The sequence below is a fragment of the Hippoglossus stenolepis genome, chromosome 6 (assembly GCF_022539355.2).
Source record: "Hippoglossus stenolepis isolate QCI-W04-F060 chromosome 6, HSTE1.2, whole genome shotgun sequence".
NCBI lineage: Eukaryota > Metazoa > Chordata > Actinopteri > Pleuronectiformes > Pleuronectidae > Hippoglossus > Hippoglossus stenolepis.
The window spans coordinates 16,586,181-16,613,125 of record NC_061488.1 but is presented as its reverse complement, the minus strand read 5'-3'; the positions used below and the strand labels follow the sequence as shown (position 1 = coordinate 16,613,125).

Sequence of the window (26,945 nt, the reverse complement as noted above, 5' to 3'; positions counted from 1 at the left end):
GGTGGATGGGTCTGGCCCAATTGCCAACAAGAGACCACTGTTATGTTTTTGTGAAAAAATAAAAAAAAATGCTTTTCAGCAAGACATAATTTTTCACATTTCCAAAACAATGACAAAATGTCTTGTTCTGCAGTGGAGGGAGTACATTTCCTTTCAGCAGTTGTCATTATAGTCAAGAATTTTGCAAATCTGTTAAAAATACATAATATCTGGGCCTCAAATTGCACGCAACATACCAGTTAAGTCACCCAGTCACATACATTCAGTGCCTACGGGTGCTTGGAGCAACTCCAGGTGCTTCATCTAAATAACCCCAGTCAGTGAAAAAGGCCAGGGAGACGCTGATCCAACTGCTCCCTGCATTTGGCCGAATCTCACTCCAGGTCTCAAGGAGACATTTTTATGTAAAGGAACAACAAGAACTACTGGACTTTCTCCCAGAGCTGTGTTGAAACAGATTGTAGGAAACATACATAAACTCGTTCAACTCAAGAGTTTAAATTGTCTATAAAATCTGATTCTTCTCCTTTTCAATAACAAACACAAGGAATGGAAGTATATTGTCTATGTCAAAGCAGAGATTTTAATGGGTTTTTCTTATAAGTAGAGTGTAATTACAGCAAGGCATTAAAATGGTACACCATTATGCCATTCATACTACGCTGCGTAATTGTATGTGAAATTATTGTCATGATTCAGTTATTTTCAGTTCAGAAGAGTGTACTGCATATTAATTTTTCTAAATTTTTTTTCTTTGATCAAACAATTTTACAGAACAGATTCCAACAGATCTGATAAAATCTCCAGTTTCCCATATACAAAATATTTGTGATTTAAAACTAAAATTTGTAATAAAACTAAAATTGCCTATTGTTTACATTTACTAATTGTTGCTGAGCTGCTTATTCACTTTCGGTTTCACTTCAACATGAATAAAGTTACATTAACTGGAATAAACAAAGGGGTTTATTTTCAATCCCTCTTTTGTGACCACGTATGTATCCTCACCTCATCAATGAGGTTTTCCGAGCAATCATCATTACTAAGGTGGTGAGTAAAATGCTGTCATGACCAATAAGAGTATTGGATCACGGATGAAAAGTGTGAGCTACATTAATATAATTTGTAAGAAATGTAACATATCGCTCTGAGTCTAAACACTGGGATCCACACTCCGCATTCAGGACCACTCTCCTGGTTTGAACTGAGATACATCTGGCAGATTGGCACGTTGCCTTATTAAATTCGATAATAAAATAAGTTTTTTTGTCCTGAACCTGTTTAAATCTTACCTCAAGGTGAACACATTTATTTCCTCTTTAAAGTAACTCGTAAATTAAATAAATAAAATTAAATAATAGTAAAATACAAATAAACATAAGTGTAAAACAATGAAAACAATCATTGTTCACAATCCATTAAAAAAAAAGAAGGTCTGTGCCTTTAAAAGTTCTTGTTCCACTATTAGCACCAAGTTGGTGAGGCTTGGCGTAGAACAGGGGGTGGGGGCTGAAGGGGGCTCCACTCTTCTGTTTAAAAAACCCTGAGGTATTAGGGTGGGCTAATCTTTAAAAGGTTAATTTATTCATAGAGATTTTGACAGAGATGTATGGCCGAACCAACATCTCAGGCACCTCTTCCCAGAGGGAGACGACTGGTGCAAAGAACAGAGAGGGAGAGAGGCAGCAGAGGAAAGGAGGAGGTGGGGGAGTTGAGCAGAAAGATGGAGTGCAGAGGAGAGACAGAGTGGGGAGTCAACATGCTATAAACACAAACACGTAATTACCTTATAGAGGCTGACGATGACTCTGGCCTTTAACCCGGTACACTTGGAGCTCTCCACTGTGTCCTTTCAAGTCAGGGAGGGAAATGTAAACTCTGTAAATTATACTCAACACAGAATATACAAATAATAAAAACAGAACACGTGTTTTGAATGGTGTTAGAATTTGGCTCGTTAGATAGTTTTTCATTTTCACGATTGGCAGCTATTATTATTTTTCAAAGAACAAAAAGACAAACAGATTTCAGTGAAGCTGCACCCAGCTCTGATTTTTCCGTTGTTGATTTACACGATTGAACTATTGGTAATCACTCTGTGTCTGTGAAGGTGGAGGGGGGCAAATGATCAATACTGGATCTAATTTTTTTCTCTTTTGTCCTTTGGAGCAAGACACAGGCTTTATATCAATTTTTGTTATTTATTCATTTAGTTTGTGAAGTAAATCTGTTGTGTTCCTACTGTAGAGGTAAATCAGTCTATCAACAAGATGCCATATTAACTACAAAGCAAACAGTAGACTGCATACCTTCCCCAAGGTCCAACTTAATTAATTAGATATATTTTTACACATTTAGATGTACAAAAACTGCACACACAAATCAAGATCCATGAATTATTTTCAGAGAAATCAAGAAAATCGCCCTATCTCAAAATGTTAAAGAAAGTGGTATGCACCTTCCCTGATCCATACCACATCCTTCCACCAAGTTTCAAGCTAATACGTCAGGTAGTTTTGCGTAACTTTGCCTAAAAGCAAACAAACAGATAAACTAGTATGCAAACATAACCTCATTGGCAGAGGTATATAAGCCAATCAGTTGTAGCTGCCGTCATGCCACTGAGAAACTCTGAGGAATCTGGACAAACTACAAGTGGAAGCCAGTGGAAGCATTGTGGCCTTGAGACAAAACAATGAAGCAAGTTATCAGCGTTAATCCCAGTGAGTCAATAAAGAACTACGGTTTTCCAGTTTCACCGAAGATGAGCTGCTGCGCTGCTGCAAACTACTCAGCAAGAAGAGATGAAGTGTGGAGACCTGGAGTTCTTGTTGAAAACAAACTGCAACAAACCCACAACTGCAACAACACGTGCAGTGGAAAAATCATATGACATGATTCTGAAGAACAAGAGCAGGACTGTCTAGAAACATAAACACACACAAACACAAACACACACAGAGACACTTTCGCTCTCCAGTATTTGTTTACTTTGTAACTTAACTAATGGCTAAATAACCTGCCAGACCCGAATGAGTAAACATGCTGCAGTTGGTGATGTGGTTAAATTGCTTGTTTGCCAAGATTTGGCTGTTTGAGTTTTATTATACAAGTTCATTTCATGACTTTTACACATGGCACACACAATATATCACCATAGATAGGACCACCCAGGCCTGAAACTAATTTAGTTATTGTTGGTTGTTTAAGTCAGATATTTGTTCGAGTAATGACGGGTAAATGTCTAGTCGGGTGGCTGTGGATTATGAGGTAGGGAGCACCGTCCACTAACCAGAAGGTTCGATCTCCTCCGGTCCATATGCCAAAGTGTTATTAGGTGAGATGCTGAATCCCAAATTGCCCCTGATGGCTGCTCTAGCAGTTTGTGAAGGGTGTGTGATTGATCCTTGATTTGTGTTTAGGCCTGGTTGCACCATGAGTGATTGTATAGCTAGTCAAAAGCTAAATTAACCAGACTTGTAAACCTTTCATGATTCAGATTTGATCATGTATTGATTTGTATGTGTTGAAACTAAAACCAAAGCTGATTTTCAAGTTGCATTATTCACACCAGTTTGATCACAGGATCATTTGTGTTTACTTGTGGTATTTGCGCGAGGAACACAAAGTAAAAACAGAACCCGAGCAGTGGCCAGTTTTATGACCTGCTAGCTCGGCGCCAGGATCTCTCTCTCCGGTCAGTTTCATTCTCAGCACTGATTGGTTTTCGTGACTTTGAGTCATACAAATTTTTCACTGGAGTTAAAATATTTCAACTCGATCTAGTGAAGCGAATGATATGATTTTTGAGTCTAGCGAGTCCGTCGCAATGCCTATTTTTATCTTTGCATTGACTTTGTATGTAATCACATCACACAAAAAATATGCTTTGCATTTGGGTGTGAACGTACTGTTACATTAAAGGTTTAATCTATATATCTTATATCTGTTCAGGAACAAAAAATGTATAAATAGCCAAGTATCGTAACACTTCATCAAGCAAAGTTTGACTTCTGGAAAAATAACTAATGTCCATAAGAATCAGCTCTTGAAGTGGACTGACACACTACACAGAATGAAAACAAGGTGCATACACATGTAAAGCCTTCAGTTTGAGTTAAATGATGCTGAAAGCATAACATGGAGATTTCAGACTGTCAGTCTTTTACGGTGAAGGCTTCTCTCTAAAACATTTAGCGACTGTGAAAATAAACAGAAAATCCTAAACAATCAGGGCGTCTGCGTGGCTGTGCCTACACAAAACTAAACAGAGGAGGGACTGATGTGGTGTTTCATAGTGAAGCCCAGCAGCCCTCTGGACCGGCACAACGAGGAATGAAGTGATGCCTTGTACGTCTCCATCCATAACATCTAGGAGGTTTGAAATCCATCAACCGAATTTGGAGCACTCATTATCTGATATCAAATGTGCTTCTGCTCATGTCATATATTAACATTGACAAAATGCTGCAACATTAAATATGTAATTTTATTATCCAGCCGTCTAAGAAAACTTCACCAGGTGTATCCAGTTCAATACAACCAACCTTCTCCCACATCAGTGTTTAAAACACCTGATGTATTCTGCAAGTCCTTCACCACTCACTGAGACAATAACTTAATTTGTACTGTAAGGGGGGGTTCCTCCAAGTCGCCACACATCACAGCATGCTCACATTTTTAGCTTTCCTGTTCTCCACTTAAATTATCTTTTTAATCATTTTTTTACGACCAGTTGAACACTGAAAAGCTTAAATATATAATTTTTCACGTGGTTATTGTAGCTAATTTCTTACACATTTTCCACATATGACCTTTTTAAATTTGACCTTCTCAGTTTGGTTATTAATTTTGAACTTTATTAGAACAACACGGACAGACAAGGTACATAATAATAATTCACAACCCGTCAGCATTGATTTGTGACAGCTATGATGATGGGCCGGATCCAGGTCCTCAGGCAAACGTTGAAAACCCACTGGTTGTTACTCTCTGTGTGTACAGCAGGCAGCATGACCAGGATTTGGGGTTTTGAACTCTTCTTTATGGGCAGAGAATGACAAACACTTGATAAACAGCAAAACATTTTAGAAATCTAAGTTGGATATATTATGCGTTACACCTCACTGTGCCTGCACAATGCATAAACATTATATCTTTGATTTTTTCATATTGCTATTGATGAAAATTATACTGTGACAATTAGACTTTTTATTGCAGAGCCATACTCTACATGTATATTGTTATCATAATATCATGATATTTTACAACAATCTCATCTAATTGAATTAAAATCAACGGAGTGAATCTAAAATGATGATGAAAATAACTGAAATTACTGAGAATAAAAAAGAATCATAGTAGTTATGAATATATCATTTATTATTATTGAATTACAAATACGTTTCCTTTCTCTGCTCCTATGGTAACAGCTGAGAAGTGAGTTTGAGCCAATAGAAGTCTGTTCTTTTTCCCTTGATCAAGGCACTTAACCCTCATCTGAGCCAGTGGACAGGGCATCACTGGAAAGAGAGCACTCGCCAACTTCCCCATGAACTCAGGTTTAAACAGAAAAAAAAAGGATAATAGGCCAGAAGTGATGCTGTCATTGCATGTTAACCCTTGTGATGTGGAACCTCTGCACTGTGACACACAGACGTGACCCTGACAGTCCAGACTTCAACGCAGACAAGGAGGAGGTGGGAACATATCCCCCAACATCTCTTTCACCTTTCCTCCCTCCTTCGTACAGACGTTTCAGGCCAAGACGATCTCTCGCCCTCCCTGTCTCCCCTCTACTCTTGCTCTGGGCGCATCTAATTGAAGCGATCTCGGGGCTGAGAGAGTTCCGTTTCTTCTCTAATCCCTCCACTGGGGGAGGCTCACATGGTCTTAATTACCCCCACCCCACCCCAGAACACTGGGTCCCCTCTCTCTGCTCCCTCTCCATCCGTCTCACCGGCCTACTCCTCTGCCAATGCACCGGCCCGGGCCCTTTTTCAGCAGTTTATGTTATTAAGCACACACTGCCGAGTTCCTGTCCTTCACAGGGGCCTGGAGATGTTATCTCCCCTGCCGCCGTATACAGTTACCTCCAAAATATTCCATAAATTAGATTGGGATTGGCAATTCAGAATACAGAGGTGGAGGTTGAGGTGGTCAGGGATTGGTTGGGGATGGGTAGGTGTGGGGGCAGTGGGAGTAAAGGGAAGCTCAGTGTAAGTAATAGCAAAGGAAGATCTAAGTATTTACATTGGATGGAGAAGCAATGGGAGGTATGTCACTGGCACAGCGTAGGTGAGCAGGGGAGAAGTGGACGTTGCTTAAGGGCTTAGGGATAAGGAGGAGAGGAGACTCAAATCCAGTTCCTATTTGGATAGAGATTCTTTTAGAGGTGGAGTTGAATATCTAGTCTGAAAAGAGTTAGACTGGGCATTTATTGGGTTTGGGGGTGTTCTGTTCTGTGCAGTGATATGTAGGCATCCCCCTCCTGTAATTAAACAAGGCTGTATTTGGACAAGTGACTTTTCAAGCCCCGAACAGCTCTGTCAATCCCCAGAGCATGGAGAAAGGTCCTGAGCCGGGACATCCGTGGCCAATTAGATTAGGAGGAACCTGTGAGGTCTCCAAACAATGGGCTCTCAGAGGATCTGCAATAACACAAACATGGCCCCTGACACACGGCTCCAGCACTTCAAAAGAAACTATTACAGCTTTAAGACGAAGCAGTTAAACACACATACAAACAAATACTAATTAATTACAATGGCACCGTAATTGCAAAGGCTCATGGTCAAAAACAGCTTGTTCCATGGGTATGGACTGAAGTCTTGATACTTAGTGTGCTGTTAACCATTATAATTTATACACAGAAGTGCAAGTAACAATTACTATTTAACCTCATCCCTCTCAGACAAGCAAAACACTGACATGGCAACTGGAAACACAACTTAAAAAACTAGAATCAGTAGGGTACATTCCTCCACCAAGGCCCAACAGTCCAACTATTAACCATATTTTAAATTTGCTAGATCCACAACATTTTATTTTGATCTGCACCATATTGCACACACACATATCAGTCACCTAAATATTTTTCATCAAGATCAATGAATTATTCTGTGAGAAATTAAGAAAAATGTTGGACAACTCAATGATAAAGAAAGTGACCAAAAAAATTCCTGGATCTGCTCCCTGACCCAAACTTGTTCCTTCCACCAAGTTTCATAGAAATCAACCCAGTAGTTTTTCTCCAGTCTTGCTTCAAAACCAACAAACCAACAAACAAATGAACAGGGGTGAAAACATAACCTCTTTGGTGGAGGGATAAAAACCAAACAACAACATGTAACTTGTGTAGATTACAGCCAACTGGTTTCCTATTCTCAGCGGAGGTGAAATCTAATAGGTCTGAAAAGGAAAGAAACACCGGCCGAGACAGACAGCGACTAAATGAGACCTTGTTTGGTCTTTGTTCAGGAATTAGTACGGCGGTTGAAGCAGGTATGAGCAAACATTAAAGGGAAGAGGGAAATGGGAGCACTGGGTCTGGGTCAAGGGTTCAGCCTTAACCTTGGGGGCTGACTGATTTAAATTCTGTTACCGGCTCAACTCCATGCATGGCTAATGTGGCACACTGTCCCTTTAATTATGGCTGACCTCCTAGCCGAGCCGGTGGTGGTCTGCAGCTCTCAAGACAGAGCGCCTCATGATCTGAGAAGGGTGGGGAATCAATTAAAAAAAATTAACTCCTACCAACTTGCTAATTACCACCGTGCACGTTCAGTTAGGGCTCTGAGAGGGAATTGTAAAATTTTATTGGACTGGTGGAAGAATGGAAACACAACACTGAACAACAGAAGTGCATCAGCAGCTCCAGCCTGCACAGAAGTTTTATGGAGGAAAACACCACAACTGACAAGTTTTCCAATAATTTAGACGGCCACCATTAAGAAAACACAATAGCTCTGGTAACAGTCACCCACTGAGGTTATAGAGGGAATAAAGTAAACGTCTAATCATGCAAAGAAGAAGCGATGGAAAAAATGTTTTTTTGCTTTTATGATCTTTGCTGGAAGAACATTCAACAACTTTACTTCATTTGACAGAGAAATGTTGAGAAACTTCAGCTTAGTCTCTCCCTGCTGATTTGGTTTTGTCCCACTCAGTTGGGATTTATATCCAAGTATGATCATGGAGCCCACCTCCCCACTTCAAGATACTCCTTTTTCTAGATTTATTTTCTCGATGCAGTTTCCTTGATGCAGTTATTCTACGTATTTGGCTGATTGACAGTGATGTTAGACATGCTCTATAAGTGTCTGAAGGCCATGGGCTATTGGCAAAGAGACTTACTTTTACCATCCACATATGTTACACCAATTGATAATTACCTTTTGCACCTTTCTTTAAAACATCTGTTGAACCAATTATTTTAAAAAAAAAATATTCAGGAGCAAGTGGCATGTTCGGTTGTATTTAAAATGTGTCAGGACAAACCTGCTCCTTACACACCCATCTCCTGCAGCAGTTGTGTCAGGGACAATCTGTTCCCCATTTGAGTTTCCTGATACACATAAAATGCACGACGTCGAGCGAGAGTGTTGCGTTAGAGTCAAAAAGGAGCCCCTGAGCCCCCGATGATAGGGCACCAACTCCTGATGTGGAGCTGCTAGAGGCTGCCTGTGTTTGCCTGTCCTCCACTCTGGAACATGTGGTTTTGGTTACCGAATGTTTTACTGCTCAACAATGTTTCTGCCTTAGAGCTCGGCACACTGCATAAAGACTACTTTGTCCCATGATGCCCACACGGGAAGAGTCTGCCTCATTGCACACACACATACACACACACTCACAGGGTGATGATGACATCAGCAAGGCCACTAAACGTGTCGATAAAAAGGTACCATTTTCCTCCTGGACGGTAACATTTTAGTAGTGCCCTCCTGTGCCTCTTCTTAAACAGCACAACTATAAGTCAAAGCTAATATTTTCAATGTCCATTTCTCCTGTGCTGATATCAGAGTTTGACTCTCTTGCATGTCCACTATCCACTGCTTTACCAGTGCTTGCTAAAATAGCACACGCCACGACCAAACCCATGTCTCTGACAGACGGATCACTGGATAAAAGTAATAGCAGACGTGTCACCAGGGCCATGTGCGCAGTGCTGAAACTAATAAAGATCAGACGTTAGGAGTAGTGCATTTAATAAAACTAACAATGAAACAAGAACTTGGAAAAAGTGGAATTACACACGTGCCTATGAAAGCAAATAAAACTTCAACATGGAACCGTAAATTACTGAAGTGTAACAATGGGATCTCATCAGCCAATAATCTGGTTCGGAAAAGTGTACAAAGTCAGGAAGGTGACAAGTGAACACAGCGAATGTCACTAACCTGACATCACACCTGTAGCTCTTTTCATTTGCACTGGTCTTTTACAACAAGAAAAATGTGACCGTGATCTCATGGCCCTGTTTGAAGGAGGTGATTAGCACACCCTGGAGTGCACGAGTGAAAGGGCTACGGGCAAGTTGGAAGATGTCTGGCATGAAGTCACTGCGGTTGTCACTTGGCGCACTTAAATCATGTTCTTGAGCACCAAAGTGGTGCTAAACACTGGTCATATGCAATGACAGAGCCGGTGCAGAGGGGCCACTTAACAGCTTCTGCCCTGCATGTTCTTTGTTTAAACTCCATTTCCCAGCAGCGAACCCGCCACGGGCAACAAGCCCCGACTAGCACCGGGGTGGCACAGACAAGCACATGCACATACAGTTGGTTTCAGCTGTGCTTGAACTTGAAAAGGTCCATGCGTGGGCCATATGTCTACCCTCACAGTCCATCACAGCATCCGTCTCACACCCAAAACATTTTGCACACACCCTGAGGCCAACAACATGTGTAGTATTCAGTAGCCCTCTAACCCCGGACATACTAACAGATGGACAAGGGTCAAAGCGGAGTCAGAGAGTGACATCCAGGAATTCTGCGGAGTGCCAAAAACATCTCATCGCAGTGCAGAAGAGGCTCAAAGGTTACATTTGTTAAACATTATTGCTTGTTGGGTTCAGTTTATGCGCTGGAAACCTCACACCTGCTGGTGTCCAGGGCTCTGCCAGAAATTGCCGCCAGAAAGGCCGTTTCATATCAAAGATGTTTTCAATAACAATGCAGATTTACTGACAAAATTATTTCTGTGTACCCACTGACAGCATCATACATTTAATAATCCTGGCCGTCAGAGCAGTTAGCTGAAATGAGCAAGAAAGAACCTCTCTTTCACCATAAAAAAATATACTGGCATTTTATAGATATAAAGTCAAACAGAGTCGATTCGGTTATGAAATTAAATTTCATCCAGCAGCAACCATCTAACATAGATGTCTTTTGTGCATGGTTGTATTTTATAAGGGTTTGTACACATCTCCAATGAAATAAATAATAAGTATTACCTTGAAGCCTCAATAACATAAAAAAAAACGAAATCCTACATTTAAACACAGATATTATCATTTCAGGTAACATGCAATGTTTTAGTCTATAACGCAGTTGAAATGTATGAAGCATCTCTTACTCTGAAAATACCACAGTACATCATCCCTCTGACGGAGCTGCAAAATAGTTATGTGTCGCCATCTTGTGGCAAAAGAAAACAATACTAGGACACACTGAGAAAGTTACCACTGAACCTCTGCCAGTTTTCAGTAAAAGGCCTTGTGTCAGGTGCCAAAATGTCATTACTGATTTTGAACATTTTACTAAAAGAGAATGAAAACTATTTAATTAAGGACATCCTATTAAGACTTAATCAAACAGAAGTAATCCTGTGCTTAATGTCAACAACAAACCAATCACAGCTAAAGAAGTCGTCTGTGTGGAGCCAACACATCCAAATGAGTTTTTACCGTCTCCGATTTGCCATGATAACTCTCTTTACTACCATAACCCCATTAGTTGTATTCATCTTATGACCACTGATTGTCTTTCTCAGTGTGGTTTGTCTATGTTTAGTAGATGTTCTTATGATTTCATAAATAGTTTACCCTTGACATATGAATATTTTTTTCTAAATGAATCTTCCTGGAGCAGAGTCTGTTGTCATGTGATTTTGAAAAAGTACTGTAGATGAATTTAATAGCAGTAGTTTAATAAGTAATTTTACATTACATCATCTTATCTTCCCATCTAAATACCATGTCTCTATTAGAATGGCACTCAGTAGAGCTATACCTTCACCATATTGATGCACCATATTGCAAACACTTATTTCCTGATTTTTTTCACCAAAATTGAATGGGTCCTTCCCAAAACCGCACCGCATCCTTCCACCAAGTGTCATAAAGTGGTGATCCGTCCAGTAGTTTTTGCACAATCTTGCCAACTAATTAACAAACAACCCAGATGAAAACATCATGATAAACGATTCAATTCAATAATACAAGCGGCACACTTTACTGTAGATTTTGCCCAAAACACATAAGTCACTGGATAAATTACAATATGCACTGTTATGATGGAGGTTGTGAGTAAGTAATGATACAGCGGACACTGTCTGAAAACATCAGAGGAGAAATGAAAGATAAGGTTGCTTATTTAACAGCAATGACTTGTTTTCCTGGGTTTCTAATGATAATTAACATGCAAATGAGCCCTGGGAGCAAAACAGTGGCTCAGTGGTTTTTGTTCACATCATGGTTATAAATGAGATCTTTCCAGGTACAAGACAGGACAGTAATTGGGGTTGTGACTAAAGAATCTGTAATATATAAAAACTGTATTGGAACGCTCCCAGGGGAGGCTGGTCCAGAAGGGAGCGAGTACAGAAAATAATGTGAAATAAAGTAGTTTTAGGTTTGGTGTTTCCATCACTCTGTTGCCTTTTAAAAAGCCATATCCTCCAGGACTTTAGAGTAAACAATGTTAGCTATTTCCACTTGTATTTTACTAACAAGAAACTGATTATCAGTGCAGTTTATATAAACTGCTATTTTATAAAGATGAAGGACAGATAAGTAGTACATCTGTATGCACTCTTTTCACTGAAATGTATTAAATGTATGTATTAAATGTACACAATGTATATAATAAACGTTTTAAAGTTACTTATCAATGAGTCTGTTTTTGAACGAAGCTGATCTCACGCATGAATTACCCTTTATGAGATCAATATAATTTCTTTAATTTAATGTTAACGTCCTATTCACAACCTCCATGTAAACAGAAATAAATAAGTGAATAACTGAGCTCCCCTTTTGAACATGAAATAATTAGTGAAAGGATGAAGATGACCTGGTGTAGTTCCTGGAAACTAAAATGTTCAATCATTAAATGTAATTATCTAGACATATGGATTTTAGGTGGTTTAACCAGAATTGATCAGTATGATGGTGGTGGCCCTTGTGCTTGAGTCTTCTGCAGCTGCTGTAGGTTCAGAAACAACTTTCTGTTCCACACTCATTCTCTCTCTCTCTCCTCTAACTGCATCATAACATAAACTCTAAAACCCACTTGACAACCCTTAAGGAAAGCCGTGGGACTTTGTTAATAATTATGAATCTTTCAAATACTTCATTACATTGATTTTAAATACACGTATACCTGAATGAATTACAAGTCCCACACCCCTGATGCCACAGACAACAGTTCACTGACGTCCCCAGATGGTTTGACCTCCACCAGTGAGGTTGTGTTCGCACATGAACACACTAAAGACAGAACAGTGTTGTTTTCATGTGTTTAAAGTGTTTAAACACTACTTTGACACCTCTTCACACATGTAGTTTATAATTGCTATTACTACCATTTCCTTTTTCAGAGTGTTTGTTGTTAGCATTGACCGTTTAAATGTATTAGCTTCTCCTGAGCGGCTGTAGAAAGAGTCATTAACTAGAAACAAGAGTTGATAATGAGGAAGATGAAAGAGAAACAGAGAATTAATAAACTTACAGCAGGTCAGAAAAACTCCTCAGAGACATTCCATCAAACAGGTGAGCACCGTGATGGCTAATTACTTCTTCTTCTGCTGCAGCTACTCCATAGTGTACCTGCAATACCGCAGTCCAGCAGCAGTGTTCCCCAAGTGGACAGAGAGGAAACTGCAAGTCCACAAACTTACTTCCACAAACACCTTTTCTGCACGTGCAGATGAAACTTTCAAAATGTTTCAGTGAGCCCTAGGGCATTACTTTTAAATGAAGCTTAAAATACAGCTATTAAATTATTTTGTTGTAACCTCATACACTGAAAGGACAGTGACATATTTTTGGCTTTGCAAAAAACAAAAAAAGCTGTAAATAACATTTAGAAAAACAAATTTCAGAAACTGTAGGCTTCAATGTTTTTCTCTCATGATCAGTGAATATATAAGTGTGACATGACAAACATTAAGGGTGTTGTGGCCTGAGTCAAAGCTTCCTAAGGTGGATTGTGTTGTGAGATTTGGACTCATGCTGTAAGTATTTATTTTTCTTTTATTCTTTATATCATGAAAACATAAGAATAAATTTAAAATTCAACTTGATTTATAAAGCACTTTAAATGAGTATTGTTGATCCAAAGTTCTTTACAACACAAAAATAACAGTGAAATTAAAAACAAGACAAAAAAACCTTGTCATTATTATTGTCACTACCATCACCACTACCAGTAATAACAATAACAACAAGAACAATTTAGGAACATTGAAAATCTAACAAATAAAAACATAAAAACAGTTTTTTCAGTTTACTTTTGTTGAAAACTTCTATTGAGGGGGATAGTCTGATGATGGGAGGGAGGGAGTTCTAGAGTTTTGGGGCAGCGATGGAGAAGGCCCTGTGAAAAAAATGAAACAGGGACAGAGACATGCATGGAGGCTCTGTCACTGGTAGCATATTGATTCTTAATGAAATGCTTATTATGTAATGTAATGTAATTATGTTCTGTGAATATAGCAATAATGAGTGTTCACATGTTAATACATAACATACACATTTTAGTGAGTGATGTTTTCTTTGTCTAAAGCACAAATAACAAAGGACACCGTGTTACCGTATACATTCTGTATTTGATGATCAAGTGCAACCAGCAACAATGACACAAAATAGTCGAACATATTTAGTATGTGGTCATCACCTGTAAAAAGAAAGAATAAAGACAATATTTAAAATAAAGCATTACAGCACCTCTTTATCACAAAATGTACACTTACTATTCCTCTGCTACCAAAACTGAAGGTTTAAATTAAAAAATTTGATTAATATTTTATACTTTGTATAATTCCAGTAAATTATTTATGGAGAGTTGCTGGATTTCATATCAAACCATTTCTCAGATTTTGAACATCAGGAGCCATTTAATAAAGAAACAAATGCCCTTAAGTAGTTTAAAAAAACTCCTGTTGTTTGATTTGTCCATGAAGCCGGTAAACCAGTAAATTATCTCAAGATGGGGACAAAGTTTTAACCATTTTAGCATGTGCCAAAAAGAAACAAAACCATCTTTAATGTATGATGAAATCTTTGGAGAAATATTCTAATATTCAATGCTTTCCCACTCACGTTGTTGATCCAGGGGATGTAGGCGCTGACCCTGGTGAAGACAGAGGGCTTCTTGGGGTAGTTGCAGCCCATGCTTGAGCCGAAGCTCACCACACCGTGGACTTCCCAGGAGCCATCAGGGCTCTCACAGTTCAGGGGACCGCCAGAGTCTCCCTACACGGCGACAACAAATGTTCCGATGACACATGATGGAAAATGCTTTCAGAAAAATAAATATTTGTAGATCTAAATCTTAATGATGCAATGTTTAGCTGTGCTTTTCATTTTAAGGCTGGACCTTTTTTTTGACATAAGTTTGTAAAAATGTTAAATGAGTGTGACTCACATTGCAGCTGGCCAGGTCTCCTGCTCCTCCAGCACAGACCATGTTGTTGGTGACCAGGCTGCCCCACCAGTCGGGCTTGGTGCAGGTGGCCTGTCCGACCACAGGGAGGAGGGCCTGCTGCATGACGTCAGCGATGGGACCTCCAGCTTTACACAAGAACAGGGAATTCACAGTCAAGACCACTTCATTCAAGGTAAAGTCTCATGCAAAATTGACTTGAAACGTTTACTCATTTTAAACCAAGTTTTTTCATGGATTATTATGTTTTTCCAGGATGAACAGAGTTTATAGATTACGTCTGTTTACTGTGGCCAAAATTGTAACATTTATTTTTTTGATTATTGGGAAATTGAGGGGAAGTTAAAGTCCCCTCAGTCCTGATAAAATTCATGGCCAATGACATTTCAGTTGATGATTAACCTCTTGAGTCCTGGGATAAAAATTCAATTTAACAGGAGAATTTAAAACTTTACTGATATTACAAGAACTTACTGTTTCCAGCCTTGGTTGACAGCTGTTTTCTTCTGCTTACATATTGCTGTTCCATCTCCTTACACTTATTCTGTTGTTTAATATTGTTCTACTTTTTTTTATCAATGATGTAACTTACTCCAGAGACGTCCCCAACCAGTGACGTAGCATGGAGCTCCATGAGCCTGGATGTCACCAGCGTTGGGAAGACAGGCGGCCATGACGGCATCAGAGAAGGTGACGGGAGTCGCCAGTTTGATCAGGGCAATGTCGTTACTGGAGCAATGAATAGAAACACATTTAGAAACAGCAGAACACCACTTAGCCATATTGTGATATATTGTTACTATGACTCAGCCCACCGGATTCTGTAGGAGTCCCAGTTCTCGTGGACGACGATCTTGGCGGGGCTGATAGCGATGGAACCAGACTCGTCGTTCTTCAGGTTGTGTTTTCCCATGTAGACTCTGTAGGTGCGACTGCTGCTCAGCCACAAAACAAATTAAATAAAAGTAATTAAAAATCACAACTTTTTATAAAAACGTTACAAGTACCAATACAATTACCTCGATTACCGCCACCATAACAACTTCATCAATTATTAATTTCTAGCTTTTTCCTTAAACTGTTCAATAACGGCTTAAGTAATCAATTTTACTCACATATATTTTTTTTAAACTATAAATCTTTCTGTGCTGCCTCTATCACCATGTATGACAAACACCCTGTCCACCACAGGTCTCTATCTCTGTCTAAACCTTCCTAGTTCACATTTCGAAAACTTGTTGCAGTCATACCCGATGCAGTGAGCAGCAGTGAGGACCCACTGGCTGGAAATCAGAGTGCCACCGCATGTGTGGTAGAAGTTGCTGCCACTCTTGTACTGCAGAGACACCTGGGGGGGGAAAAGACAACGACGGCACATTAACGTTTTATGACTTTAGGAAACGGACAGAAGACAGAATTTAGAGATGATCTGAAAGATTTTACCTGCCAGGGCCAGCTGTGCTCACGGACATCTTCTCCACCAACCACCCTGGTGACGGTGGGGGGGAATGTGGGCAGGCCGCACCCGTAGGCTGAGAGACATCAGAGCAGAATATGGTGATTGATAAATTAACTCATTAAGGGAAGACTGACTGAGCTTTAGACAGCTTTATAGCAAAAACATTATTTCCAAGCATTTGAATGTGATTCTGTTAAGCTCAATAAACTCAATGCTTCATATGTAAAGGAATGTGTCCTGGTTAATGTAGCAAAGCAAACGGAGTGAAGGATCTTACCACCAGCAACAAACAAAGCCAGGATCACAAACTTCATGGTGACTGTCTTCAGAGAGGTTCAGACACCTGCTCCTGCTTATATACTGCTTTAACAGACCTCAGGCGTGTTGCGTAACGTTCACAGCGCAGCCAGGAAAAGTAGGTGGGAAAAATAAAGCAACCTTGGAGATAAGTAACCATAGATATCCCCAAATACATCCACCTGCACCTCAGCCTCTGTGTGAACCTCCCAGATGTCTCACAGCGACCAGAGCTGGTCAGCTCTTTTTACTTTTTAAGTTTCCACTCTGTGGTTATACGCTTATTTAAACATGCTCTATCAAAACAATAAGAGATAAACTATACTTGAAAACACACATTGTTCACTTAGGATTTAAATAACTTTTTATGACAAAGTCTACTTTTGGAATGGGCAACAGAAATCATTCATCTTAATGCATGTGTAAACATATGGATATGAAGAATTTCAAATGATATATGCAAATATGCAACTTATTGTAAGTGTTAAAAATGTAAACAAATTGTACTCAAAACGTATTTGAATTAATCCCACATCATGTGATGCTATGAAGTTTCTACACATAAGACACATCCCTCATGTGTTTTGTGTTTATAATTATAAAACAGGCAACATTGGAAAATATATATGGACAAAAAAATATATATATATTTAATAAAGTTGTACTTTAAAAATAATAATTCATTATTACCATTTTTGTACGGCTTCTTTTGAGCGGATACAACAGTGAAGTTGCATCATATTTTTTGTAACACTCCATGTTGTTTTCTTGATATCTATCAAAAAATTACATTTTAATTCATGTTCAAATATTTTTCTGGAACGCTCAGATAAAACATAATTTTGTATTTGCTATATTTTGTGGTTTTTACTGAGATAAAACTTAATGACCAGACCTGTTTTTCACATAGATATATGTAATGTAAAAGGGAATTTTAGTATTATACTAATACTGCTTACCTTCATTTCAGGAATACTTTACAGTCATATGATGGATGAGGCAGTATTTTTCTCTCAAAGCTGAGCTCTACATTTGATTTGGAGCCAGGTTCTTTGTGTGAACTTCTAACGATAAAAGATAAACACCCTTCATTCCGCTAACTCGCTCAACAAACACATTTGAGATCATATAGAAGTGCGGGGCACTGTGGCCTTGGCCTCCTGTTTATTTCTGGCATTCTGATTTCTCCTCTTAGCTCCACCTCAGTATCAAGATTTATCGCAGGGTAAATTTCCAATTGACACAGTTTGTGAAGGTTATGTAACATTATGAAAGGTATAAATACGTGACATGTTTTATTGCAAACTGTGGAGATTCAAAAATGATGAAGTTTGTGGTTGTCGCTCTCTTCGTTGCTGGAGGTGAGTCTCTTTCTGTTGCTAAAACATCACACACGTCTTTGTTACGGCCTAATCTCTGCTTACTTGGTTTTACAGCTTTTTAATAATAATACAGTGTTTTACAACAAACAGTATGAAAGTCACAGACAGAGTAAAATAATAATAATAATAATAAAGATACAGATAATAAAAGTCATAGACATATTACGATAAAAGCTTTTTTTAATAGAGATAAAACAGGTTACCAATTCTGTTAGTCTCATCTCTTCTGGGAGATTGTTCCAAAGTGTAGGGGCAAAGGCTCTATCTCCTTTGGTTTTCAGCCTAGATTTTGTAATGTCCTGAGGATCTCAGACTGCGTCCTGGCTCGTAGGAAGATAAAAGATCTGAAATATAGGGAAGGACTTAACAACTGCATGCAGGTTAATAGTTGTGTGCACCAGTTCACAATTTGAAAAGAGTCTGTCTGTCTGTCTGTCTGTGTGTCCCCTCAGCCTACGGGTGCGGTCTGCCCACCTTCTCCCCTGTGGTGACCAGGGTGGTTGGAGGAGAGGACGTCAGGCCTCACAGCTGGCCCTGGCAGGTAAAACATGCTGAGCGAGGAGTTTTCACTTTCCTTCCACAGAGACCCGGGTTTACACAATAATTGAATTAGATAAATAGAAGAAGATAAGGTGATTTACGGATAGACTGTGTAAAGTAAAAGACTAGAAATCCAGTTATAGTGTGCTTATAGTGCAGTAGCATGACCCAAATTAAGTAGAAGAATACATTAAACAGCACAGCGCAGAAAAATAGGACAGTTTCTTTAGAGATTTAGAAGATATCAGGGGTGGCAGGGGCGGTGTCATGGTGTCATGTGGAGTTTGCATGTTCTTCCTGTATCTGTGTTTTTTGGTACTCCACCTTCCCCCCACAGTCCAAAGACATGCGGATTGAGGTTAAGTTAACTGGAAACTAAATTGAAGTGTGAATGTGAGGATGAATTGTTGTTTGTCTCTGCATCATCCATCCAAGGACCCAAAAAATGTCACACGAAAAAAGAACAAAAAATATTTACAATAATGGATTGGGTTCATGTGCATGTTTCAGATTTCCCTGCAGTATAACAGACAAGGTGAGTGGAGACACACCTGTGGAGGGACCCTGATCTCTAACCAGTGGGTCCTCACCGCTGCTCACTGCATCAGGTATGAGATAGTAGAGCCTAAAAGGATTCATGATGAATGATTACACCTGCATCCTCACACTGACACAAATATTAGCTATCAGTGACATGGTGTGGGCTGTATTGTCCATAAGTGCTGAATTGTGAGGTGATTTAACCTGTTTCTTACACATTTGGACTGGTTCAAGAGACCAAAGTTAGCTGAAGCCTTAATATCTTCAAGCACATGTTTTTTTTTATTAAAGAAAAGACTAGAAGATTAAAAGCCTTGCAGGGAGGCATATGTTTCCACATAGAATCTTCATAACATGGATGGTAATTGGCTGTTTATTGGGTTTAGAAGAAAACTGCTGAAATTGTTCACAAATTCACTCTCTGAAAAGCTTCTTATTGCTTTATATTCTTCTGTTTGTGGATTTAACAGCAGTAGCAAGGAGTACAGAGTGGCCATGGGAAAGCAGAACCTGATCGAGACAGAGGCGGGCGCTGTGTTCATGGGCACCGCCAACATCATTGTGCATGAGAAGTGGAACCCCTTCTTCATCCGGTACAACATTACCCCTGAGAGAGTTTGCTGAAATCTAAAAGGATGATTTCAGTTTGTTGAGTCTATGATGGATCTCTGTGTGTGTGTGTGTTTCCTCTGCAGTAATGACATTGCTCTGATCAAGCTGGAGACGCCCGTTATCTTCTCTAACAGCATCATGGCAGCTTGTCTCCCTGCTGCAGGCGTCATCCTCCCCCACAACGACTCCTGCTACGTCACTGGATGGGGTCGCATCTCCAGTGAGTTCCCAGTCCCTCATTCATTCTTTGAAACAGGTCACTGAAAAATGTTATGTTATGGTTTGGGTGACAGTTTCGGCTGAGAAAACATTATTTATGGAAGTTTTAATAAAATATGATAGACTGTTCACAGGATTATAAATAATGTTTATGTACTGTATTACAAAGGTAAATATTGAAGCACTATTAGATCATGTGATTTCATGTCAGATGGCCTCAAAGTGCTTATTTTCTGAAGATGACGAAGATGTTATAACTTAGTTACAATATTCTAGCACTTACATATTTGCTGGTTATCGTTATTTTTATTGCAAACAAAGTACATGTAATTTCAAGAATTTTAGTTGCTTGCGGTCTCTGGTTGACTTGATTAGATACTGAGTGGATTTTAATTACTGCTTTCCTGAAATAAAACACTATAAATTCACTTATTTGCCAAATAGCAACAATATTGATCAAATCCATCACATAAAATAAATAACCTCTACAGAGGCCGCAGGTTTGATTCCAGCTTGCGGGCCTCAACCCCCTCTCATTCTACCCTTTCATGCTTAATCTGTCCTTTCAAAGGAAAAATTCCCCCAAAAAATCGTAAAAATAAATAATTGCTTCAGCATGACAAAACTCACCACACTCAAAGATACTGTAGTCCAAGTATTGTTATCCAGCCGCACTGTATGAGTCAAATCTCCATCCATTAATGTGGTGAAGGTCTCACCAGTGTGTGCATCTCTCCTCCACGCAGCCGGAGGTCCCATCGCTGACATCCTGCAGCAGGCTCTCCTTCCTGTCGTGGACCACGCCACCTGCACCAAGCCTGACTGGTGGGGCGCTCAGGTGAAGGACACCATGGTCTGTGCCGGCGGAGACGGGGTCGTGTCTGGTTGCAACGTGAGTCTGAACTAATGAATGACATGATCGCATTATTGTATAAGATGGTTAATCACACCAATTCTCTAAACTGGACTAGACCCCAACTGATAAATCAGCTGGCCAATAACAACAACTTTTATTAAAAAAAATAAACAATGCAGAAGGCACATATGTTTACATTTTATGAAAACATTGGAAATGTTTTAGTCCCTAATATCCTATTGGCATTGGCTGCAAAACTCCATATGGGTCTGAGTTTAAACCATAGGTCGAAACTGAACACAACAATCTATTGACACAGCAGGAGATTTTCTTGCTATTTTGCTTATGATTAAGTTTCTGCTTAATTCTGCACTTATTTTGGAGAAAAGGCCCAAAAATATGTTGTTTTAATGTTTTATTTTTTTCCATCTCTATTTAAACTTTCTACACAAGACTTCACACAAATGTCAGCAATGTAACAGAAAACTATTAATGATTGATTATGGTTTCAGTCCTTTTTACGCAAAACTGCAAGGTCTGCAATTGCAACAATTGAATTAAATATTTCAACTTAAGCTTCTGAAATTTGTGAAATAATGAGACTAATTGTTACACTTACAAACAGCAAGTTCATTTATATTTTGGTCCTTTAACTTCCTATTCCGATGTTTTGTCCAAAAAAAAGATTTTGTTATATTTACACACTGTTTGAAAATAACATTCAGCCCTGCAGTGTGTGTTAAAAGGTCTAAACATTTTAAAGAATGCCTGTCAGGCATTAGAAATGAGTCTCTATGAAAGAAGTTACTGTTAGATGTGGAAGTTGGGATCATATGTTTTCTCTCATGTGGCTCAGGGAGACTCTGGCGGCCCTCTGAACTGCCGCAGCGCTGACGGGTCCTGGGGCGTTCACGGCATCGTCAGCTTTGGCTCCGGCCTCAGCTGCAACTTCCCCAAGAAGCCGACGGTGTTCACCCAAGTCAGCTCCTACAGCGACTGGATCAGCTCTGTAAGTCCATGACAACATTCTCTCCTTGACTAAACTTCTGTTATTTGAGCTATTTTATTCCAGCTTCAAAGATTAAACCAGCAAAGAATCAGGATCATATTTCAGTAAATAAGTTGCTGCTGAAAACATTATGTTGCCATAAATCTCACATGTGTCTATCTTTTTTTTTTTTCACAGAAAATGGTGGCCTACTGAGAGGACAGTGGTGTGGAATAAATAATGAAATAAAAATGAAATGAAATGAAAAGTTTTGTGTTATTTTTTCTATTTTATTCTTGGTATCATATGTTGTACCAATTAGCGGATCTGCAGTTTCCCGAAAAAATGTAAAGCAACTTAGGTTTTCTGAATATTGAGCCTAAAGCAGGAGTGTTTCTTTTTCTAATTCTATATATAATCTATTCAGGGTTTTTCCTTTAAAAGAAAACGTTCCTCTTTTCCAACTAGAATCAGTGATGGGAAAATGGTATCACCAACCACATGTTGTATCCTCAGTCTTACAGCACTTGTTTGACTTTATGTGTCGCTCAGGTCAGTCCACACACCAGATAGAAGTTCCTAGCCGACAGTATAAATACACCCTCTGTTGTTAGCACAAGTTTTAGGCTCAAACTACAAACTCTGCAGCCATGAGGAGCCTGCTGGTTCTCACTTTGGTGGTAGCTACTGGTAAGAAAGATTAAATATTCACATATGTTACTAAAATCTCATTTGCTGTTGCATAATCCAGACAAATAGTCCCTTATGACAGTAGTAAAGAGTACTAGTAATCATGTTCTATTTGAAAGAGTGGTTATTGGTTAGGCTTCACTGAAATTAGATTTTTCATATCTATAATTAATCAAAAAGGTGCCAGAAAAAAAAGAAGCTTTTTTATGCTTGTTTTATGCACAATATACATTAATAATCTTGTCGTAGCGTACGGATGTGGTCTTCCCACTTTCCCCCCTGTGCCGAGCAGGGTGGTGGCAGGAGACGAGGTCAGGCCTCACAGCTGGCCCTGGCAGGTAAAGTCTGCAACCGCAGAACATTATCAACTCAACGCTTTCATTTCACCACGATATAAACAAGTACTAACACCTACTTATACACGTTCAAGCTCCAGATCTCTACAGTATACGCTGAACGTGTGATGAGGATTTCTCCCCCAGAGCAAACTCAGAGGGACGATAGATGGAATTGATTTGTTGGGTGTTAAAATTGTTAAGAGTAGTAATTCCCACTGTCCTGTTCCTCTCAGATCTCGCTGCAGTCAGACAGCAGTGGGCGCTACAGGCACGTCTGCGGAGGAACCCTAATCTCCTCTCTCTGGGTCCTCACTGCCGCCCACTGTATCAGGTCAGTTTTACTTCACATTAAAGGACAACTGTCAATATTAAGTCAAAATAATCAAAATCACAACACAGCATTGATCCAGATTTTATATAAATTATTAACGGTCCACTGTTTCAGATTTCATCCTCTGGTTTCTAGGTTTTGAATATACTTGTTTTTGGCCGGAAATGTAAATATTATTGTTTTATAAAATGTTAAATTAAAACTCCACAAAAGTTTTATTTAAATTAGTGCTTTTTAAAAATATTTAGAATTGATTAACAGTTGCAAGAACCAGTATGACCCCTTAGGTTATTTTCTGTATTTCTACCTCCACCACATACTGTACCTCCACCACATACTGTACCTCCACCACAGTTCCCTAATGAAACAACATTTAAATTCACTGGATCCAGATTATTATGTAGATTCATAAATATAAGTCCTCTAAACATATCTGATTTTTTCACAACATCCATGAATTACAATCAATGACAAATGTTAAAAGATTATCTTATCAGGCAATGTTCAATAATTCTGGATCCGCCCCCTGATCCAGATCTGCAGTAAAAATGTTGTGGGTTCTTTGCTGGGCCACACCACATCCTTCCACAAAGTGTCATGTTAATTCGTAACCATTTTTTTGCGTAATCCTGCTGACTAACAGACAAACAAACAAACCTGTCTCATCAGTCCACAAAGAGTTGTGTTGTGCAGCGTCAGAATGCACTTTCACAAACTTCAGCTTTCTTTTTTTTCTTTTGGAGAGCAGCAGCTTCGTCGTCCTTGACATTCAAAAGTCAGCTCCTCACTGAATATTCAGCTTTTTACCTTTGGAGTTGTCTTAGCGGGGCGCACTCGAGCAGAGAGTAGCCACAGTGATCAATCATCTCCATTTTGTCAAACTGTGGACTGATGAATATCTAAAGTCTTCATGAATACATATGCAACCATCAGATAGTATTCTGTAATCTCTTTCTGTCGGGGCCTGGTACACCTGGTACACATCAGTAGATGCTTCCTGTGAAAAGCCAACTCAAAATGTGTTTTTGTTTTTTTTAGTAAATGCAGCTGTAAACCACAGCTCTGACTGTGTGTCATGAATCTGCCTCTAGGTTTACAAACTGTAACGAGCTGGTCTTCATGTCATTAGCAGAGGGCTTCACATATTCACAAATATATTCACAAATGTTTAAATATGGGGAAGGACTGCAGGTATTAGTCTTTGTTCAATATTGTATATTAGATGAAGATGTGATTTTTAAAGACACATTTATACATTACAGCAGATCTTTCCAAACTAACCTTTTCTTGTCACTGTATACTCTATATCTCCACAGTGATCCAATATGTACAGTTCATGAAAGTAACCCTACATACTACTTTATTCCAGATCAGAGTTCTGTGCCAGGAAATGCTCCTTTGCCCAGAAATCATTTTTTTCATAAATTTGTTTTGCTTTTTCTGGGGAATTAAAGAATTTAAAAAAGGCAAAGTTAAAAACATTTAGTGACTCAAACAGACATGCATCACCCCTACAGGACAGCCAAGCATTTGTGATCAGCTGTCAGCTTAATCACAGATTCACACAGGCAGAGAAGTCTATACCAGTGTCTAAATCCCAGAGGGGACACCCTGTCATCTGCCATCCCACAGTGACCGCTACAACTACAGAGTGGAGCTGGGTAAACACAGCCTGAAGGCGAGCGAGGAGGGATCCGTAGCTCTGAGTGCGGCTGAAATCATCACTCATGAGGACTACAACATTCTGCTCAGCCGGTAACAGCCACAGCTCAATACCACCTAATGTGTCAGAGTAAACCAAGTGTAAACACAACATCGGTGATGCACTGGAGAATCTGCTGCAGCAAAGTATGAATGTAACCTGTGCTGAGTTGTGTTTACCTTCACTTCCTGAACGTGGGTGAATTGTTTCTGCCTTTGCAGTAACGACATCGCCCTGATCAAGTTGTCTTCCCCTGTCACCTTCTCTGACACAATCATGCCGGCCTGCCTCCCAGACCCAGGTGTCACCCTGCAGCACGGTTCTCGCTGCTACGTCACCGGCTGGGGTCGACTCTTGAGTGAGTCAACGCACCTCAGCAGAAAAAACAAACAACAATCACTGCATCATCACAAATATTCTGAATATTATACGAACATTTTCTTCACAGTCAGTACACTATAGTCTGTTACAATAAAAAAAAGCAATCTTCTGCTACACAACTTAGACATATATACACATAAATTTGTCATTTCTTTAAAATATTTCAGATTCTTTTCTCTGTAATTTTTAAGGTTTTGTAAAATATTTAACGTTTCATCTTAACAGTAAATCAAATATAATGGATAACTGAGGGGAAATGTACATTAGGTGAAATTGCTAAACACAACTAGACACTGCACTTATGTCATCAATATTTATGTTTATTAATATGATTAGCAATTAGTAATGTCATTAGTTGATATTGTACAATGCATATAAAATGTAAATTGTATCTAATTTAGCTACCCTTATGAGTCCTATTTATGAATACATTTTAAAATATCAATAGGTTATATTAAAGTATATTATTTTATTGCATATATTTTTTTCTTTTGAATAAAAAATATTTTAAGTATCGTTGAATGTTATGTAGTAAACAAATACAATATATTTCACTTTATAAGCTTATTGTTTTCTTTTATTGTATCTTTATCTGAATCGAAAATAATTGCAATTATTATATAAATGTAGTGTAGTAAATAAGTACAACACTTTCTTCTGAAATAATAGAAGTAAAGAGAAGTAAAGCAGAATCTTGTTTCTTACCTGAGTTTCTTCCCCCACAGCCGAAGGTCCTCTGGCTGACATCCTGCAACAGGCTCTCCTGCCAGTCGTTGGCCACGACATCTGCTCGCAGCCCGACTGGTGGAGCGTCCTGGCCACAGACAAGATGGTCTGTGCTGGCGGAGACGGCATCACTGCAGGATGTAACGTGAGTTAAACAAGCTAGGGTCATCTTATAAGGCATGAAACAATAATTTAATGGGCGAATACAGGTAGTTAATCGTTAATCTCGACAATGAAATTTACAACATGCGTGGTACAAAAGACTTTAGATTGGTAGCCAAGTGTCTTTGAAGCTGCTAGCCAACAGTTTGTGTGTGTGTGTGTGTGCACTGACCTACAGGGAGACTCAGGCGGCCCCCTGAATTGCCAGAACCCTGATGGCTCCTGGGACGTCCACGGCGTGGTGAGCTTCGGCTCCGGTCAGGGCTGCAATGTCCTCCAGAAACCTACCGTCTTTACAAAAGTCAACTCCTACATCAGCTGGATCAACACAGTGAGGACAATTTTTACTTTCTAATTACCAAGCCAGCATAAACATGTGTGGCCTGAAGCAAACACAGGCCTGGGCTTCCAAAGAAAGGAGGTGTGATATAATTATGTTTCTGTTGTTCCCTCTGCAGGTTGTGACCAGCTACTGAAGAAACGATCCACGTGCTTTTTACTGCAATAAGAACAACAATCACCAACAATGTGTTGTCTCAGTTTTACTGTAAATAATGGAGATGCTGTTTATCAGTCCTGAGAACGCAGTTTAAAGGGATAGTTCACCCAAAAATTTAAATTCACTCATTATCTACACACCACTATGCCGATGGAGGGGTGGGTGAAGTGTTAAGTCCACAGAACACTTATGGAGTCTCAGGACTAAACAGTGCTGCAGCAAAATCCAATAGAATTGAATTAAATGAAGACCGATTCTTCAAACGTAATAACAAAATATTTGAATGTCGGGGCTTACAGACACGTGGATGACACCACAGGAGCAGTATGGAGGCA

General features: G+C 39.3%; 3 protein-coding genes across 3 annotated transcripts; 2 read left to right on the top strand and 1 right to left on the bottom strand.

Moving 5' to 3' along the window:
• Nucleotides 1-14,032: 14,032 nt before the first annotated feature.
• Nucleotides 14,033-16,764, bottom strand: ela2 (elastase 2). The gene is made up of 8 exons (XM_035159381.2): nt 16,625-16,764; nt 16,332-16,420; nt 16,139-16,236; nt 15,704-15,823; nt 15,481-15,617; nt 14,871-15,016; nt 14,546-14,698; nt 14,033-14,120 (listed from the first exon to the last, which is right to left on the bottom strand). The coding sequence occupies exons 1-8, from the start codon at nt 16,659-16,661 to the stop codon at nt 14,103-14,105; spliced, it is 798 nt and encodes a 265-aa protein (XP_035015272.1). The 5' UTR covers nt 16,662-16,764; the 3' UTR covers nt 14,033-14,102.
• Nucleotides 16,765-17,837: 1,073 nt separating this feature from the next.
• On the top strand, nt 17,838-22,019 carry LOC118111280 (chymotrypsin-C). The gene is made up of 8 exons (XM_035159719.2): nt 17,838-18,005; nt 18,479-18,567; nt 19,077-19,174; nt 19,577-19,699; nt 19,802-19,938; nt 20,684-20,829; nt 21,650-21,802; nt 21,980-22,019. Exons 1-8 carry the CDS (start codon nt 17,966-17,968, stop codon nt 21,995-21,997), a joined length of 804 nt encoding a protein of 267 aa, XP_035015610.1. The 5' UTR covers nt 17,838-17,965; the 3' UTR covers nt 21,998-22,019.
• Nucleotides 22,020-22,431: 412 nt separating this feature from the next.
• On the top strand, nt 22,432-26,466 carry LOC118110637 (chymotrypsin-like elastase family member 2A). Its single transcript, XM_035158580.2, has 7 exons — nt 22,432-22,471; nt 22,721-22,809; nt 23,043-23,140; nt 24,773-24,895; nt 25,064-25,200; nt 25,949-26,094; nt 26,290-26,466. The coding sequence occupies exons 1-7, from the start codon at nt 22,432-22,434 to the stop codon at nt 26,464-26,466; spliced, it is 810 nt and encodes a 269-aa protein (XP_035014471.2).
• Nucleotides 26,467-26,945: the final 479 nt, after the last annotated feature.

Excerpts from the sequence above, each read along its gene's own strand:
- LOC118110637 (XM_035158580.2), top strand. The coding sequence starts at position 22,432 with ATGAGGAGCCTGCTGGTTCTCACTTTGGTGGTAGCTACTG. Across the intron at positions 25,201-25,948 it reads CGGCTGGGGTCGACTCTTGA|CCGAAGGTCCTCTGGCTGAC; the intron begins GTGAGTCAACGC and ends CTTCCCCCACAG. Across the intron at positions 26,095-26,289 it reads GCATCACTGCAGGATGTAAC|GGAGACTCAGGCGGCCCCCT; the intron begins GTGAGTTAAACA and ends ACTGACCTACAG.
- ela2 (XM_035159381.2), bottom strand. The coding sequence starts at position 16,661 with ATGAAGTTTGTGATCCTGGCTTTGTTTGTTGCTGGTG. Across the intron at positions 15,618-15,703 it reads TGGGACTCCTACAGAATCCG|TAACGACATTGCCCTGATCA; the intron begins GTGGGCTGAGTC and ends TCATTGCTCCAG. Across the intron at positions 14,699-14,870 it reads GAGACCTGGCCAGCTGCAAT|GGAGACTCTGGCGGTCCCCT; the intron begins GTGAGTCACACT and ends GTCGCCGTGTAG.
- LOC118111280 (XM_035159719.2), top strand. The coding sequence starts at position 17,966 with ATGATGAAGTTTGTGGTTGTCGCTCTCTTCGTTGCTGGAG. Across the intron at positions 19,939-20,683 it reads TGGATGGGGTCGCATCTCCA|CCGGAGGTCCCATCGCTGAC; the intron begins GTGAGTTCCCAG and ends TCCTCCACGCAG. Across the intron at positions 20,830-21,649 it reads GGGTCGTGTCTGGTTGCAAC|GGAGACTCTGGCGGCCCTCT; the intron begins GTGAGTCTGAAC and ends CATGTGGCTCAG.